Source organism: Dendrobium catenatum, unplaced genomic scaffold (assembly GCF_001605985.2).
Source record: "Dendrobium catenatum unplaced genomic scaffold, ASM160598v2 fragScaff_scaffold_1150, whole genome shotgun sequence".
NCBI lineage: Eukaryota > Viridiplantae > Streptophyta > Magnoliopsida > Asparagales > Orchidaceae > Dendrobium > Dendrobium catenatum.
The window spans coordinates 61,024-79,161 of NW_021319612.1; the positions used below are offsets into that span (position 1 = coordinate 61,024).

Here is an 18,138-nt window from a genome sequence, read left to right on the forward strand (position 1 = left end):
TTAGTCTAATATCTAATCATTATTTTCTAATATATTACATCTAATCATTGTTTTGTAATATCCTTTCAATTAGATATGTTGTATTATGTTTCCTTCAAAGGATAACGTCCTCGAGTTTACAACAGCTAAGAAGAATTCTACGCAATTGTAAGTGGGTAGTACTGTCGTGCAGACACCAATTAGGAGTGTATTATTTATATACATGGCATCTTGGAAGCAATGCGATGAATATCATTACAAATAAACAATGCAATCATGTGATTGATACAAGATAATTTACTTTTGTTTGTTGTGACTTTGTTGTATAATATGGTAGTTGACAAACATCATTTTTAATGTCTCTGGGAGATATACTCTTTATTGCATACTGTGATATTGGTTTTGAACAGCTCTCTTCCTCGTGAGAACTAAATAATTATTATTTTTAGATATTTAACTAATTTTTTGTTGGTATCAAAATCATTCACTATATTTATATGTTGTACATCTTATTATTGTCAACAGCATTAATTGATTTTCACATAAATTAAAGGGATTCACAATCATCTTACATTTAGGGAGAGTTTCTCGCAACTCTTTATGAAATATATTGATGCTAGTTTATCATATATGAAATTAAGGATAATGATGGAAAATCATCAACCTTTTCTTGCATTTATGTTAGCGCAAATTTCTCTAATTTTTTTTTAGATATATTGTAGCTCAATAGTACTTCTGACATCTAATACCCATTTAAATTATGACTTATAAAAATGATAGGCAAACAATCTATTGAGATTTATTTTGATTTAATAATTGCCATGCCGAACAATTTTCATGATTTAACAGCAAGATTTACAAAATATAGATTTATAGAATTTACTAAATTCTTAGCCCTACTTGTGATCAGGCAGTATCTAAGGGATTTTAAGTCGTAGGATTCAAGAATCTTACAAATTTTCTTACTCGCATCTAAAAAATTTTTAGGATTAAACATAAATTAAGGAAAATCATAACCATGATTAAACACTAGAGATTCTCAAGGCATACCAAACTACAATTTAAAAAATTTCTAAATTCCACTTTTATTTCTATCTGCTACCAAACATATACAATAAGCAAAACACTAAATTAGCAATATAAAAAACATTAAACATAATTTTTTACCTCTTGTAGCGGAGGTATTAACAATAAGACGCCCACTTTCAGCTATTCAACACCCTCCCCAACCCCTCCTGTGCCGAAATCAAAGATCCATCAACCTTCAGTGCATCCACAAACACCCCCTTTGCTTCCACCTTCAACCCTTTCTTCTCATAGCACTCCCCAAGCAAAACCTTGGCCTTTCCATTCTCCGGACAAAACCGCAAAACATCCTCCAGATCACCAATTGCCAGATCAACCCTCCTCTTAAGCTGTCCACCTCTACCACCCACAAGCGCTAGTTGAATCTCCGCACGCTTTAGGAGTGCATCAGCGCGGTCGCGATCCGAAAGGGACTTACTTGTAGGGGCAGAGAGTGCAGCATCGAGGGCACGAAGGGCAGGAAGGCGGTGCCCGTCAAAATCGAGGGCAAGAGCTTTGAGGATGAGAGGGGCGGCGTCGCGGGGATCGGCCGCGATGGCAAGGTCTGCTTCGGCAACGGCTGAGCGAGCTAAGGCGAGGGACGTGTACGGGGAAGAGTTGGCACGAGCGCGGGAGAGGAGCTGAGCGCCGCGGACGAAGTGGCGGTGGGATTCGGTGGTGGAGTGGCGGAGGTGGCGCAGTCGGGAGAGAGCTTGACGGGGTATTGAGCGAAGGTAGAGGAAGATAATGAGAGCGAAAGCTAGGGTTAGGGCTTGGACGGCTAGCTCCGTCGCCCCCATTGACGATGGCAACGAACCACGGGGAAGAAATGCGGATGCAAGGATTAGGGGCCTAGGGGGCGTGGGGAGGCCAAGTCCAATTACATAATAAGAAAATAGCTAAAGTAAAAAATAGTGAAAACAATTAGAAACTAAAAGGAAAACCTATAAAATTGAGCCAAGAACAAAAGCTCAACAAAAGGTGTAAAGAAACACTTGCAAAAAGTTAAGACAAGAAAGAAAACTAGCAAAAATGGAGAGCCACCAAGAGCTAGAAGGTTCAAAATAAACCAGTAGATCATAAGGCTCGGTAACAAAAATTGCATCTAACTAGCCAGCAAATTCCCAGGTTGCGAGAACTGTCATCAAAGAGATTATGTTGCAAAGAGCCACCATCCAAGAAAAGAGAGATGCAATTTGATCATCCTTAATTTGAAAAAGATTTGGGATGTTGCTCTTAAAACAATTTGCAAATTTCATTTCATTCCTTTCCCTCCAAATATAGTAGAGTGAGCACCATAAAAATAAAGTTTAGGGAAGTGTGATTAGCTCTTCCAATAATAAAATCCATAAATTGAAAAAGATTTGGGTGCATAAGGAACTCCTTTAAACTAGGCATGAGAGCTGAGATGATAGAGAAAGAAAATTCACACTCAAGAAATAGGTGTGAAGTACTTTCTAATTTTGATTTTCATAGGCAACAAGTATGATCATTAGCAATATTGATTTTAATAAGAGCATAAGTAGTTTTTAGACCACCAACCAAACAAAGCTAGCCAAAAATAGAAAACCTAAGAGCATAATGTTTTATGCCAGAATGCTGAATGCCAAGGCACCAAAATATCCTCATTATAATAATCTTAAATAAAATACTGAAAACCACCTTCTTTACTCGAATTCCAAATCTAACAGCATTTACTAACGTCAATGTGGATATGAATAGAAAGAATCTTATCACTAATATCCTTGTGACATGAGATTGGCAACCTCCAACCAACAAAATAAAAAATTGCATTAGGCGAGCATCAGGTGGAAAAGAAACAGTGGGAGATTCATGATGAGGGACCTCATTATGGGATAAACTGTTGCAAATCTAGGCCCAAGGTATATGTTTTTTATGATAAAAAATATTATTATTTCTTTACTACTACTTTTCTTGTATATATGTTTTGTTTCCCTTGTTGACTAACCTTTCAGGTCCACTTCACTTGTAATAAAAACTAGCTCATGATAGGGTAGTCTAGGATTGAGTCAGTATGCATTTTCACTTTAATATATATTTTGCCTTTCTTGAGTCAAATCCTAAGTATGGTGGACACCAAGCTAAGTAACCTTGCACACATACACTCAAGGAGAGAAATTTGATGAGTTAGAGACTTTTTCTATTTTTTACTATATCATACATGACGATAATAGATCGTCCTAGATGATCTATTTTAAAAACATAAACTTAAATTAGGGCATCCGACTAATTACATGTGATTAAACTAATCGCATTGGATGATCCATATCATCCAAGATGATCAGCTAAAAAGATGAAAATAGCCTCCAATCATAATTTAGGTAATGTTTAAAGTTTCAAATTTTGTTTTAATCGTACATGATGATGTGCATCATCCTGGACGATTTTGACAATCATAACTAAATTGATCCGATGATTTTGAGAGTAATTATGGTTAAATTGATCCATCAAATCATACATGATGATTTATATGGATTATACTGGACGATTTAGTCGAAAAATCATAACTTTACTCTAATTGTCTGAAAGGATCATCTTGGACTTCCTGAGATGTTTTTGGGGTGATATGGAGATCGCCACACATCGTTCAATGTCGTACTGGATGATCAATATGGTATATTGAACTAATCGTCCTAGAAGATAGCAAGATTGTACTGGATGATCTATACAAATACTTGTACTGATCATATAGACAGTCATTCTGGCTGATAGATATGTTTTGTACTAATCATACAAGATGATCTATATATCATTCTAGATGAATAGTTGCATAGAATTAAAAATTAGGGCTTTTTTTAGAGGCTCTCTATTTAAGCAATGGTATTAACCTTTGTGTTAATCTTTTGTTATGAAGTTGATCCAAGGGGGAGCTTAGAAAAGGAAGAAGAAGAGCCTCAGAGAGATATCCTTGTGAGGGAGAGATTATGAGGGAATCTTAAAGGTTACTTTGTGCAAGGTATTTGTCATATTCTTTGAGTTACTCTGCTGGTTTCTTTGTAGCTCCGGGGAGATCGTCTTTAGTATTAGATCAAGGTTCTCTGTCTACTTATGAGGGAGTAAATGGATTCCCAAGTTCTCGGCCTACTACTCTAGGAGGGAGTAAAAAGGATTCAAGATTCTCTGCCTCACCTTATCGGTGAAAAAAATTTTTAAAGGCTTCTTCGCCTTGGTATGGGAGCAAAAGGAGAGTCACTTCAATTTAGTGCAAAACTTGGAGAGGGAGTCTCCAAGGAGTGGACGTATGTCAGATTTGACAGAATCACAATAAAACTCGGTGTGTTCTTTCTTATTATTTTCATCACATTTTTTCAACACTTTTTTCTATGATTTGTTCTGATATTGAAATATCTATCATATTGTGATTATGAAAATTATTTTTTCTTCTGCATCAAGAGTTATTATTTTATTTTGAAATATTTAAAAAGATTAAAAAGATTTTTTTTGTTTAAAATTTTTTAAAGCTACTAATTCACCCCCCTCCCCTCCTTTTGGTTAACCTCAGGCTAGTTCTTTAAGATTTAACACCTCTGACAAATTTTTAAGTTGTATCCGAGCCGGATTCATAAAATCAAATTTTAGAAAACTTTTGAATTTTGATCCATGACTAACTTTGGAAATAGAAACATAATGGAAGGGTATTCAATTACTAGATCACCTCTTTTTGATAATGTATCATTTGAGTTTTAGAAAACTTGCATGTCCACTTTTTTTGCATTCAATTGATTATCGTATATGGATGCTTGTTAAGGAATGTTATTCTACACATTTTAAATTTATAAATGGTGTTAAAACTAAAATTCCTTTTGTTGATTGGAATACTGATGATAGAGATCTAGCATAACTAAATACTAAGTACTTGAACTATTTTTTCTATGCCTTAAATTCTGAAGATTATTTATGTGTTTCCACTTATTCCATTAGAAAAGAAATTTGGGATAGATTATGTATAACATATGAATGTACAAATGAAGTTAAATAATCTAGACTAAATATTCTTTTACATGATTACAAACTTTTTTGCATGAAACCTAACGAATCTATTTCTGATATATTTATTAAGTTTACATAAATTGTTACATCCATGCATGCCTTAGGAAGAGAACTAACAAACTATGAAAAAGTTAATAAGATTTTTAGATGTTTACCTTCTTCCTTTGATGCGAAATTTACTATCATTATTGAATCAAAAGACTTGAATGTTTATTCAATCGATAACTTACTTAGATCACTAATTGCTTATGAGCAAGGAGTGAACCAAAGGCAGCTTGACATAGGTGAGAAGAAAAAGGAGAAAAATGTAGCCTTAAAGGCTAATGATTCTAACACTGATTCCTCTAGTTCGGAAAATAATGATGTTGCTTTAATTACTAGGTAATTCAAGAGCTTATTAACGAAAAAGCAAAAGCATCATCAGAAATGGAACAAAGGTAAAAACCATAAGAATTCTAAAGTTTCTTTTGATTTTATTTTTTTGAATGCAAGAAGCCAAGGCATCTGAAGTCTGATTGCTAGACTCTTAAAGCTCACCCAAGCAATGGGAGGGGTGAGGAAAAACCTAAGTTTAAAAATGACAAGAAAAGGATTGAAAAGGCTTTTTGGGTAGACTTGGCATCAAACTCCTCTAAAACTAAAGCTAAAGAGGATGTAACAAACCTATGTTTATTTTTTTATAAACATCTTGATCATTTTGATCAAGAAGAAATATGTAAGCTTACTTACGATCAATTGTTTAAAGTTTTTGAAAAAATTCATGCTTCATATAGAAAGCTCAAGATACTACATGTTAGTCTTAAAACTGATTTTTTTAACTTTGTAAAAAGAGCATGAGTGCCTGAGAAAATATCATTCCACATTAGATAGCAATCATATAAGTTTACTTGATAAATTTGATGAATTGAATAAAAAGCATCTTGATTTAATAAATGAGCATGATTCCTTAAAAAGTTTACATGTTGAGCTAGAAAAAGCATATAATGACTTAGATACTCTCGCAACAGATTTAAATAGGTAGGAGCATGCTTTAAAAATAGAAAATTTAATTCTTAAAAATACAAATAAGTTTTTAGAAGCTAAATTAACTACTTTCAAAGAAAATAAAAACCACCCATAATATTTGAGTTTCACAATCCATCAGATCAGCATGCATCATTCAAACCTAGGAAGGGGCACTATAACCCGAGTAAATTAGTAAACCCTTTTCTTGGTGTTAGATAATTTTGCTTGTGGCATGTTAGGACATATCTCCCACACATGCACCATTCACTATATAATACATTTAGTATGGAGACCTAAAGTTTAAAATTCACAGCATAACATGCATGTATTTCATCCTGATTAAGGCAACTATCATTAAGTACACCATCCTAGAAGATATTCCTATCGACCGGGATGATAGGCTCAAATAAGAAAAAATCAGTCGCCATATCTATTTAGGTATTATTTATTTTTGGATATTGTCCAGGACATCAGTCTGGATGATGCAGCACAATTATGCCTAAATTAATCTGGTAATTAAGGAAAGTAATTAAGGATTGATTGCACAATCACATCAGCCAAGATGATTGCAGGATCGTTTGGGATGATCACTTGGATGATTGACATTGGCCAGCTTCTATTCATGGTGATGTTTAGGATGATTTTCCTCATATTTGTACTAACTGTCCAGGATGATATTTTATCGGTCTGGACGATATGACAAAAAATCTTCTGATCATTCCAAACTGACTAGGCTGATTGAGCGAAATTTACGCTGATCGGCCAGGAAGATATCCACATCATCGTGGATAATAATATCAGTTTATATAAAATAGGAGCTATTCTAGAACTCCTCTATTTAAAAGCTCTTATTCTACCAAAGAGATCATCTTTTGTTGCTGATTTGACCTGAGAGAGCTGAGAGGAGAGGGAGACAAAGGAAGAGAGAGAGAGAGAGAAAGAGGATCTTATGAGGGGGTATTTGTGAGAGAGTTCGCAAAGGTTGCTCTAAGAAAGGATCTTTCGTTGTCTTCTTCAATCGTCATCCTGAGTTCCTTGGGGGTTCTAGAGAGGTAAACTTTAGCACCTGATCAAAGTTCTCTACCTGCTTCAGGAGAAAGCAAAAGGAGTTGGGTTCTCTACTTGCTTTAGGAGAAAGCAAAAGGAGTTGGGTTCTCTACCTACTTCTGGAGTAACCAAAAGGAGTTGGGTTCTCTGCCAGCTTCTGAAGATAGCAAAAGGAGTTGGGTTCCTTGCCTCACTTGGGTTGGTGGAAAGGAGGTTTGTATAGGCTTCTCCGCCATGCTGTGGGGGAAAAAGGAGAGACATTGAGTTTAGAGCAATACTCGGAGGGCACCGGCACCTCCGGGGAGTGGATATAGGTCGTGTTGACCGAACCACTCTAAATCTCTATGTTCTTTATTACTTCTTCCGCATTTATTTTCCGCACTTTGATTTTTATGGTGAATCTTGGTTTTTGTTTTAAGATCATATTTTGATCAAAAGATTTTTTAAAAATACCAATTTACCCCCCTCTTAGTTAGCCTTGAGATTAGTTCATAAGGGCTTAGCATCTCTAACGAACTTTCTAGTGCAATTAATGCATTTTTAAGTGGTATCAGAGCGGGATATATAAAATTAAGTTTAAATTTTTTTTGAATTTTGATTCATGGCTAACTTTGATAATCGTAACACAACGGAAGGATATTCTATTACACGTCCACCTTTATCTGATAATATTCCTTTTGATTTTTAAAAAACTCGCATGTCTATATTTTTACAATCGCTTGATTATCATATATGGATGTTGTTAAAAAAGGTTATACACCACCTTCTCGTGAACTTAATGGCATTAAAATTAAAATTATATTTATTGAATAAACCTTTGATGAAAGAGATTTAGCAAAACTTAATGCAAAATTCTTGAACTATTTTTTTTGTGCTTTAAAATATGAAGATTATATGCGTGTTTCAACTTGTGCAACTGGTAAATAAAATTGGGATAGATTATGTGTATCTTATGAAGGAACCAATGAAGTTAAACAATCTCGATTGAATATTCTTTTGCATGACTATGAATTTTTTTGTATGAAATATTCTGAATCAATTTTTGAAATGTATACAATGTTTACTCAAATTGTTACCTCATTGCATGCTTTAGGAAGAGAGCTAACTAATTATGAAAGTGTCAATAAAATTTTGAGATACTTACCTTCTTCTTTTGATGTTAAGATCACTATAATTACTGATTCTAAATATTTGAATACTTATTTGATTGATAACTTACTTGGATCACTCATTGCTTACGAGGAAGGAGTGAATCAAAGAACTTTTGATGTAGGTGAGAAAAAGAAGGAGAAAATTATGGCACTAAAAGCCAACAACACGGATACTAATTCTTCTACATCTGAAAATGATGATGTTGCCTTCATCACTAGGTAATTCAAAAGCTTTCTAAAGAAGAAGCATAAAGACCATTAGAAGTGGAAAAGAGGTAAGGATAATAAAAATTATAAAAGCTCTTCTGATGTTTTTTGCTTTAAATATAGGAAGCCTGGACATGTTAAAGCTGATTGTCCTACACTTAAGGAGCACCTAAGCAAGGAGAAGGGTGAGGAGAAACCCAAATACATGAAGGACAAGAAGTAGTACCAAAAAGCTTTCAGGGCAGATTCTGCATCCGACTCCTTTGAGACTGAAGTAGAGGAGGAAATCACAAATTTATGTTTAATGGTCGATAATCAACTTGAATAATCTGATTAAGAAGAGGTATGTGAACCAATATATGATTAATTAGTTGAAATTTGTGAGAGAATTCATGCATCATTTAAAAAACTTAAGAAAAAACATGCTAGCTTGAAATTGAAGTTTTTGAATTTACAAAAAGAGCATGAAATTCTTCTTAAAGATTATTCTATAATTGATAGTAATCACATGTCATTACTTGATGAGTTTGATGCATTAAATAAAGAGCATACTGAATTATCTAATGTACATGATTCCTTGAAGTCATTCCATGCTGAGTTAGAAAAGGAGTTTAAGAAATTATCAAATCTCTAATTTTTTGAAAATAAGAAATCATCATTGCATGCAATATATAAAAGGAAGACTCACCACCTAAGTAGATTAGTACATCCTTTTTCTTGTGTTAGATATTCATGTGGCATGTTAGGACATATTACACACACTTGCACCATTCACCATAATACACATTGGGTGTGGAGACCCAAATTGCATGATTCACAGCATAACACATATGCATTATATTCTTCTTTTCATAAGAAGGGATGCAAACCTATTTGGGTTCTAAATTTGACATTTGATGATTTTGTAAGCTTTCTCTCACAAAAGGCCTAATGAGAGCATGTGATACCTGGACAGCGGATGCTCACGACACCTTATTGGAGATGCCAATAAATTTATTCTGGTGGAGACCAGAATAGGAGGCAAGTTTACTCTTAGAGACAACACCACTAAGAAGATAGTGGGCGCTGGTATAATTGGAAACTCTAAGAACTTTTTGATTAAAAATGTTTTACTTGTAGATGGACTAAAACATAACTTGCTCAGCATCAGTTAGCTTTACGATAAGGGCTTCATCATAAATTTTTGGCTAATACTTGTATTATAAGCTTAAATAATAACACTATTTTGCAGAGAATGTGGATCAATAATAATTATATGCTTGACTTAAATAATATTAAAAATGCTGCTTCATTTTGCTTAAAAACTAATGCTGATGATTCGTTATTGTGGCACATGAGATTATGTCATGCCAGTATGAAAACCTTTAGGAGAGTGACCTAGAAAGACCTAGTTAGAGATGTCCTCAAACTTAAATTTTCAAAAGACCACCTTTGTGGTGCATGCTAACTAAGAAAAAAAGCTCATTCCTCTTTTCACTCTATTAAGGACATTAGCACATCTAAATCTTTAGAAGTCCTTCACATGAATTTTTTTGTACCCATTAGCACAGCCAGCTTAGGAGAAACATTCTATCATTTTGTGATTGTCGATGACTACTCGAGGTTTACTTAGATTAGATTTCTGTCGCATAAGAATGAGTCTTTTGATGAGTTTAGATCGTTCTTCACTTGGATTCAAAAAACGTTATGCTTGAGATTTTGACCATCCATAGTGATCATGGGGGAGAGTTTGAAAATGAGAGATGGAGACTTCTATGAGGATAAGGGGATTAGTCACAACTTCTCAGCTCCTAGGATCCCTCAGCAGAACGTGGTAGCTAAAAGGAAGAATCGGACCTTAGTTGAAGCCGCTAGAGCCATGCTTACTGAATATTCACTTCCAAAATACTTTTGGGCTGAAGTGGTAAACACAGCTTATTATGTGTTGAATAGGGTGAATGTTAGAGCTAAACTTGATAAGACATCCTATGAGATCCTTAAGGGTAGGATACCCAATCTTTCTCATCTCTATGTCTTAGGTTGTAAGGTTTTCATTCATAATAATGTGAAGTCACACATAGGAAAATTTAACCCAAAATCTGATGAAGGAGTGTTCTTAGGATATTCAAGTGTGAGAAAATCCTTTAGGGTGTTTAATAAGAGGACATTAGTGGTGGAGGAGATAACTCATGTAGTGTTTGATGAATATGATCCTAAGAAGTCTAGAGTTGAGGAGGAAGATGAAGTTGGAGAGAATACCACTAAAGTTAAAAATTTAGAGAAGAAGATAGAGCCCCAAAACACTGAAGGAGTTGGTAAGATTAACTAAGGAGTAGAAAATATAGATCTGGAGGAAAGGGTTGAACCTACACACACATTGCCTAGAGATTGGAGATATTCTTTGATTCATCTTAAAGAACTGATCATAGGAGAACCTTCTGAAAGTGTTAGGATTAGGCATGGACTTAGGAAGGAAGTGAACCACTCAGCCTTTATCTCAATGACTGCCTTTCTGATGAGTTTTGGATCTTAGCCATGCAAGAGGAGTTAAACCAACTTATTAGGAATGATGTTTGGGAGCTTATAGAAAGACCAAAGGGAAAAAGTGTAGTTGGAAACAAATGGGTCTTTAAGAATAAAATGAATGATTCTGGTGTAGTGGTTAGGAATAAGGCAATATTAGTGGCTAAGGGGAACAATCAAATAGAAGGGATTAACTTTGAGGAGACCTTTTCCCTTGTAGCTAGATTGGAAGCCCTTAGAGTAATACTAGCCTTTGCATGTTATAAGGGATTTAAGCTTTTTCAAATGGACGTTAAGAGTGCCTTTTTAAATGGGGTAATAAAAGAGGATGTGTTTGTAGAGAAACTCCCAGGTTTTGAGAGTTTTTAATTTCTAAATCATGTTTTCAAATTAAAAAAGGCCTTATATGAATTAAAGCAGGCACCCAGAGCTTGGTATGAGAGGCTTAACGATTTCTTACTAGAGAAGGAGTTTATTAAGGGGAGTGTAGACACCAACCTTTTTTTGAGAAAAATAGGAGATGATTTACTCATTGTTCAGATCTATGTCGATGATATACTATTTGGATCTTCTGATAAATGGCTATGTGAAGATTTTTCTAAAATAATGAGTATGGAGTTTGGATGAATATGATGGGAGAGTTGTCCTACTTTTTGGAATTTAGAATAAGACTATTAGATGATACAATCTTTCTAAATCAATCAAAGTACATAAAAGACATCTTGAAGAAGTATGAAATGGATAAAGCCAAGCCAATTAATACTCCCATGACCTCCAGTGTTTAGTTGGATAAGGACCCAAAAGAAAGGTCTGTTGATCAAAAGAAGTAAAGAGGGATGATTGGATCTTTACTTTACCTTACTGCTAGCCAACCTGATATAATGTTTAGTATTTGTCTTTGCGTTAGATTTAAACTGATCCTAAATAATCCCACCTGACTGCAGTTAACAGAATTTTTAGATACCTCTTAGGAACCCAAAACTTAGGAATCTGGTATCATATGTACATCACTTCTTTTGAGATTATCGGATATTCTGATTCTGATTTTGTAAGTTGTAAGGTGAATAGAAAGCGCACTTCTGGGACTTACCAATTCATAGGACATTCTTTAATCTCCTGATCTAGTAAGAAACCAAACTCTATTGCACTTTCCATTACTGAAGCTGAGTATATTGCCTTAGGAAGTTGTGTGGCCCAAGTCCTTTGGTTGAAGCAGCAAGTTTTGGATTTAGGATTACCTGTAGGCACAATTTCAATCCTTTGTGACAACACTAGTGCCATCTATATTTCTAAGAATTCTATCCAATATTCAAGGATCAAGCACATTGACATAAGGCGTCACTTTATTAGAGACCATGTGACTAAGGGAGACATTGACACCACGTGGCAACTGAGAATCAACTGGCTGACATCTTTACTAAACCACTACCCTTTGACACTTTCAGCACTTTAAGGATCAGATTGGGTGTAATTGACATAAATGCATGAACTTGATTTTTACTATTTTCTGATCTGTTAGTTGTTATTTATTTTTCACTTCTGTTGTTTTATTTTTGTAGTTTTTTTCTTTGCTTATCTTTATTCTTTTTTTTTTTGTTGATTAATGTTTTGTATGCTTTCATTTTTTATAAATCATCGCTGAATTTATATTTTATGCCTTATTTTTATTTTTGAAAATTTGTTGTCAATGTCTTATATCTCTTAATCTGTTTAAGGATGAAAATACTGTTGATTGTGTCTCTTTTTCTAACATATTTTAGTGGTGTAATTTTCTTTTCTAAATAAAAGTCTATCTCAAATTAACAACTAGACTTTATAATTGAGATTTTTTATACCTTGCTATAGTAAGCTAGCTTATATTTATAATTATCAAAGTATTTATGTTACTTTAAGATTTCTCATTATCTTGTCATTGGATTTCTCATATGATTTTTTATTCTATTTTGTGGGTTGTTCTATCCTATATTAAAGAGTGAGTTTTTCTTCTCTAATATCTTGAAGAGATATTCACAACTAAGAATATTTAAGAGTATTTGAAAGAGAATCTAGCTTGCAAAAATATAAAAAAAAAAGTTGCCAATGATGCCAAAAATATTAAAAAAAGTGGTCAATAATGCCAAAAATAAAAGATGCACAATGACGCAAATTTGAAAAATATACACAAAGTATATTAAAAATCAAAAGATGCACGAAGTGCACCATTCAATGGACAAGAGGCATAAAATGAGCTCATCAAAAGCAAGCTCTCTTCTCTTTTCAACTTTTAAATTTTAGAAGAATTCATGTATCACTTGAGATTTTCAAAGGCTTGATTTCGAATTTTGCGATTGTGATAAATTACTTTGATACATTATTCTATAAGATATTTTTCTGAAACCAAGTCTTGAATGAATCTCCTTTTCTTATCCAATTGGTTTTTTTGAGTTAGGTTTTTTGATTTTAAAAGATAGTTTTGCCCTGAGAGAAGTCTGAGCTAAGAGTTAACATGATCAGATAATTTACCGCATTTTCGTATTTTTGATGTTGTTAACTCATTGACTTACAAGTCTTTAAAATCAATCACATGGAGACTATGTCATATTCATGCCTTAATAAAAAAAAACTTTCTTTTGCTTTTGTTCCTATCTTTTTCGTTAGTTTGTTTCTATTTTTAGTCTATGCTCTTGCTTTTGTTTTATTTTCCTCCTTTTTGTGATGTCAAATGGGGGAGTAGTTTATGTACTGTTTGTTCTGTAGTTTGATTTTACTATTGGATAGTTAAAATTATGTTTTATTTCTCTTCACTTTTTCTATTAAAATGTTCTTGAACTACTTAGATTATTTTTTGGTTTACCATCATCAAAAAGGGGGAGATTGTTGTAAATCTAATTTCATGGATTATAATATTGATGATAGAAAATATTCATGTTTTTTACGACTGCCTTGTCTACTAATGTTTTAGGTTTACAAGATCGAGTGCAACTCAAGCTAGCTCAAGATTTGATAGATTAGGTCTGAGTCAGTTTGTAATTTTTTCCTTTCTTGAGTCTATTATAAACGATATGACTCCTGATGCTAAGTAACCTTGCACACACACATGGGGGAATTTTTCTGTCTGTTGATTAGAGTTCTCTATTTTGATCACATCATCCTGGATGATCCTAAAATCATCTTGAATGAACAACTAAAAAAAAACCCTAATTAGGGCATCTTTGTTAAGGCAGCCGTCATTAAGCACATCGTCTTAGACGATATTCCTATTGTCCGAGATGATATGCTCAAATAAGAAGAATCAGCCGCTATATCTATTTAGGTATTCTTTATTTTTGCGCATCGTCCAAGACATCGACCTGGATGATGCAGCATAATTATGCCTAAATTATTCTGGTAATTAAGGAAAGTAATTAATGTTTGATTACATGATCACATCAGCCGGGACCATCACGGGATCGTTTGGGACAATTACTGGGACAATTGATATCGGCTAACTTCTATTCAGGGTGATGTTCAGGATGATTTTCCTCAGATTTATACTGATCATCTAGGATAATATTACCTAAAATCTTCTGATCGTCCCAAACCGTCCATGCTGATTGAGCAAAATTTATGCTGATCTTTCAGGATGATATCCACATCATCCTGGATGATAATGTAAGTTTATATAAAATAAGAGCTATTTTGAAACTCCTCTATTTAAGAGCTCTTATTCTACCCAAAAGATCATCTTTTGCTACTGCTTTGACCTGAGAGAGCCAAGAGGAGAGGGAGAGAAAGGGAGAGAGAGAGGATCATGTGAGGGGGAGTTTATGAGGGAGTTCACAAAGGTTGCTCCAAGTAAGGATCCGTCATCATCTTCTCCATTCATCGTCCTTAGTTCCTTGGGGGTTTAGAGAGGTAAACTTCAGCATCTGATCAAGATTCTCTACTTGCTTCAGGAGGAAGCAAAAGGAGTTATGTTCTCTGCCTGCTTCAAGAGGAAGCAAAAGGAGTTGGGTTCTCTGTCTGCTTTAGGAGGAAGCAAAAGGAGTTGGGTTCTCTGCCTGCTTCTAGAGGAAGATAAAGGAGTTGGGTTCTCTGCCTCACCTGGGTTGGTGGAAAGGAGGTTTGTATAGGATTCTCTACCTTATTGTGGGGGCAAAAGGAGAGATTGAGTTTAGTGCAATACTCGGAGGGTGCCTCCGGGGAGTGGACGTAGGTTGTGTTGACCGAACCACTATAAATCTCGGTGTTCTTTATTACTGCTTCTGCATTTATTTTTTTCACTTTGATTTCTGTGTAACCTTGGTTTTTGTTTTAAGATCGTGTTTTGATCGAAATATTTTTTAAAATACCAATTCACCCCCCATTCTTGGTTAGCCTTGTGACTAGTTCATAAGGGCTTAACATCCCTAACGAACTTTCTAGTGCAATTAGTGCACTTTCAATCTACACCCGGACTGAACATGTAGGGTTATCCTAATAAAAAAATCCCAAGAAATTTATATGACACAATCCAAGCAATTAATAATTAAAGAAAAATTAACATACTTAGCCACACACTTTTTAATTTTAAAGGGGTCTAAGCAGAATCTGGAGCATCTGCAGAAAATAATGTTAGTTTTTAAAGCTTAATTATCACTACCCCTTTTGTTATAGTGCTGCATGAGCGTGGCCACATGTATAAGATTGAGTTAGTATAAAGTGTCCTTTTCCTATGCGTAGTCTAACACATAAATCATAGCATAATCAATATATAATAAGCATAATAATGAAATAAGCAACACATCAATCATAATATATAAGAACAAATAAAGTTAACCAATACTCGTGCGACACATAGAGCATCACAATCATAGAAAAAAAGAGGTAAACACTGACCCTAATCCTAGAGCTAGAAGTGGTGCCCTAATATATCTATGTGTGTGGTAGGCTTGTGTGGCTTTGGATAGGTCATATATTGGTTAGTTAATTCAAGTTGCCTAAAGTTTAGATTTGTTGAAGGTCAGCAAAAGAATTTTGATTAAGGTTTAAGTATTAATGTATTAGGGTGCATTTTAGTTAAATTAGTTTGTTAGTCCATTCTTACGCTTAGGGTAGTAGTCTTAGATGTTTAAGTTATATTAGTAAGTTTTAGAAGGTCCAGGGTCCTCCTATACGCTAGGCTAAGGGAGTCCAAAAGGCCACTATTAAAAATGGGCTAAGTTTGGGGGTTCTAGTATTTTAATTAAATATTAGCCTTACAAGGAGAGATTAGGCATTGAGTTTGCTAGATTTGGAGTTTTCTAGGCCATTTTATTAATTTTCAAAGTTTTTGGGCAATTAAGGAATTATCAAAATTGTATAATAAGGGGCATTTTAGGGGTTTTGATCCAAATTAACTCCAAATTGCTTGGAATCACCTCCAAAGGTCAGAAATGATCTCAAGAGATATTCCCAAATGTTTGGGAAAAATTTAGAATTTTTAATAATTTTAATTATTTAATTAAGGCAAAAAAGTGATTTTGAGTTAAAGTTAAATTAAGGCTTAGATTAAATCTAATTAAGAGTTTCTAATTATCTAAGATTAAGGGTTAAATTATGAACAGTTAAAGATATTATGGGTAATTTTTAAGTTAAAATAGATTCATTAAAAATTTCTAAATTATCGGTACCTAATTAACGGGTAAATTAGAGTTTGTTAATTAAGGGGTTTAAAGGCAACTTAAAAATCCTAGAAAATTTTGAGAGGTTTAGAATGTTATTAAGTTTAAGTGTTAAAATTTTCATGTCAATCAGGGATCTATCCTAGCTCCTAGCATTTTTTTAAGTTTGCTAGATAGGTTCTTAATTATTGTCCTTAGGGTGTCGCTACATCGAATGGGTTTGAAGCAAGTTTTGGACCAACCCTTGGATAACATGCAAGGAAATAAAAAAACACCAATTCCTAGGATCTAGGAGGGCCTAAACTAAATGCTCGTGCATCATACACATGCAAGAGATGACAAAAAAAGGTAATTAAGTGCACTTATCGTAGTGATTAGTGCATGATTGAAACTCAACCATTTACTAATCCACCTCCCCACAAATGATATTCATAAGTACAGCCAATGTTTAGAATTTCCAAAGTAGATCTCTCAAAAATTAAGGATTTAAAATATAAGTAATTTTAAAATGATTTAAAATACTTATAATAAATAGATTAATTTTAAAAAATAATATAATTCAAAATAATTCAATGTTCATGTTTATGGGAGATCCACTAGTGACCTAAGAGGGAAATCAAAATAACCTGAATATAATTTTTAATTTCAAAATAATTAAGATATTAATTATTTAAATAATGGCTAAATAATCTACTAATTAAATAAGAAAGAAAATATGATAGAAAAATATATTTTGATATCTAAAAATATTTTTAAATTAAAATACATATTGTTCAGAAAAGAATGAGGTATTATACATCAAAATCGAATTTAAAATGGAATAGATATAATTTTTTAAAATATAAAGGTAATTAAAAGTAATTTTTTTAAAAATTAAATTAATTTCCATTTAAAAATAATTATCAAGTTAAGTTAAATTATATTTTAAAGTTTATGATTTTATGATAATTTAAAAAAAATTTGTAATTTTAGAAATTTATTATATCTTAATTATTTATTAATTAAACTATTTAGGTAATTAGCTAATTAAAATAATTTTAAAATAGAAAAATTATCACTAATTTATATTAAATAATAAAAATATTTTATTTTGATTTAAAATAATTTCAAAATTAATAATAACGTAATTTATATTAAATATTTCACTAAAATTATAAAATATATTTTAAAAAAAGGAATTTTTAATTTTATAAAACATATTTAATCAATTATAATTGATTATTAATTAAAATACCTAAATATATAATATTTATAATAATTTAAAATATACTTAATAATTTAAGTCATTTTTATTTTTAAATTATAGTTAATAATTTTCTAAAAAATATGATATATTGTTTTTATTGTTATAATTTAAAAGTAATTTTAAATTAATATTTAAACAAAACTAATTTAAAAAAGGTTTAAAATTAATTATAAAACTAATTTTATTAAAACGGTGGCAGGGTACTCACATGGGACTCTCTAATAGGGTCCCAAAATCGTAGATGCAATTTGGAAATCATTGCTAATGATTGTGCCGCCACACAATCTTTGGCTATGATTGCGCGGAAAATGGCGCGGCACTTTTC

General features: G+C 33.0%; 1 protein-coding gene across 3 annotated transcripts in view; it reads right to left on the reverse strand.

Annotated features, from left to right (window-relative positions):
- The window catches only part of LOC110115414, a 38,707-nt gene extending 36,781 nt beyond the window's left edge, over positions 1-1,926 (reverse strand). For all 3 annotated transcript variants that reach the window (XM_028698819.1, XM_028698821.1, XM_028698820.1), the window contains exon 1: positions 1,147-1,926. In XM_028698819.1, the coding sequence (XP_028554652.1) occupies positions 1,185-1,844 (660 nt within the window). In that variant the 5' untranslated portion in view covers positions 1,845-1,926 and the 3' untranslated portion in view covers positions 1,147-1,184. The remainder of the gene's footprint in view (positions 1-1,146) is intronic.
- Positions 1,927-18,138: the final 16,212 nt, after the last annotated feature.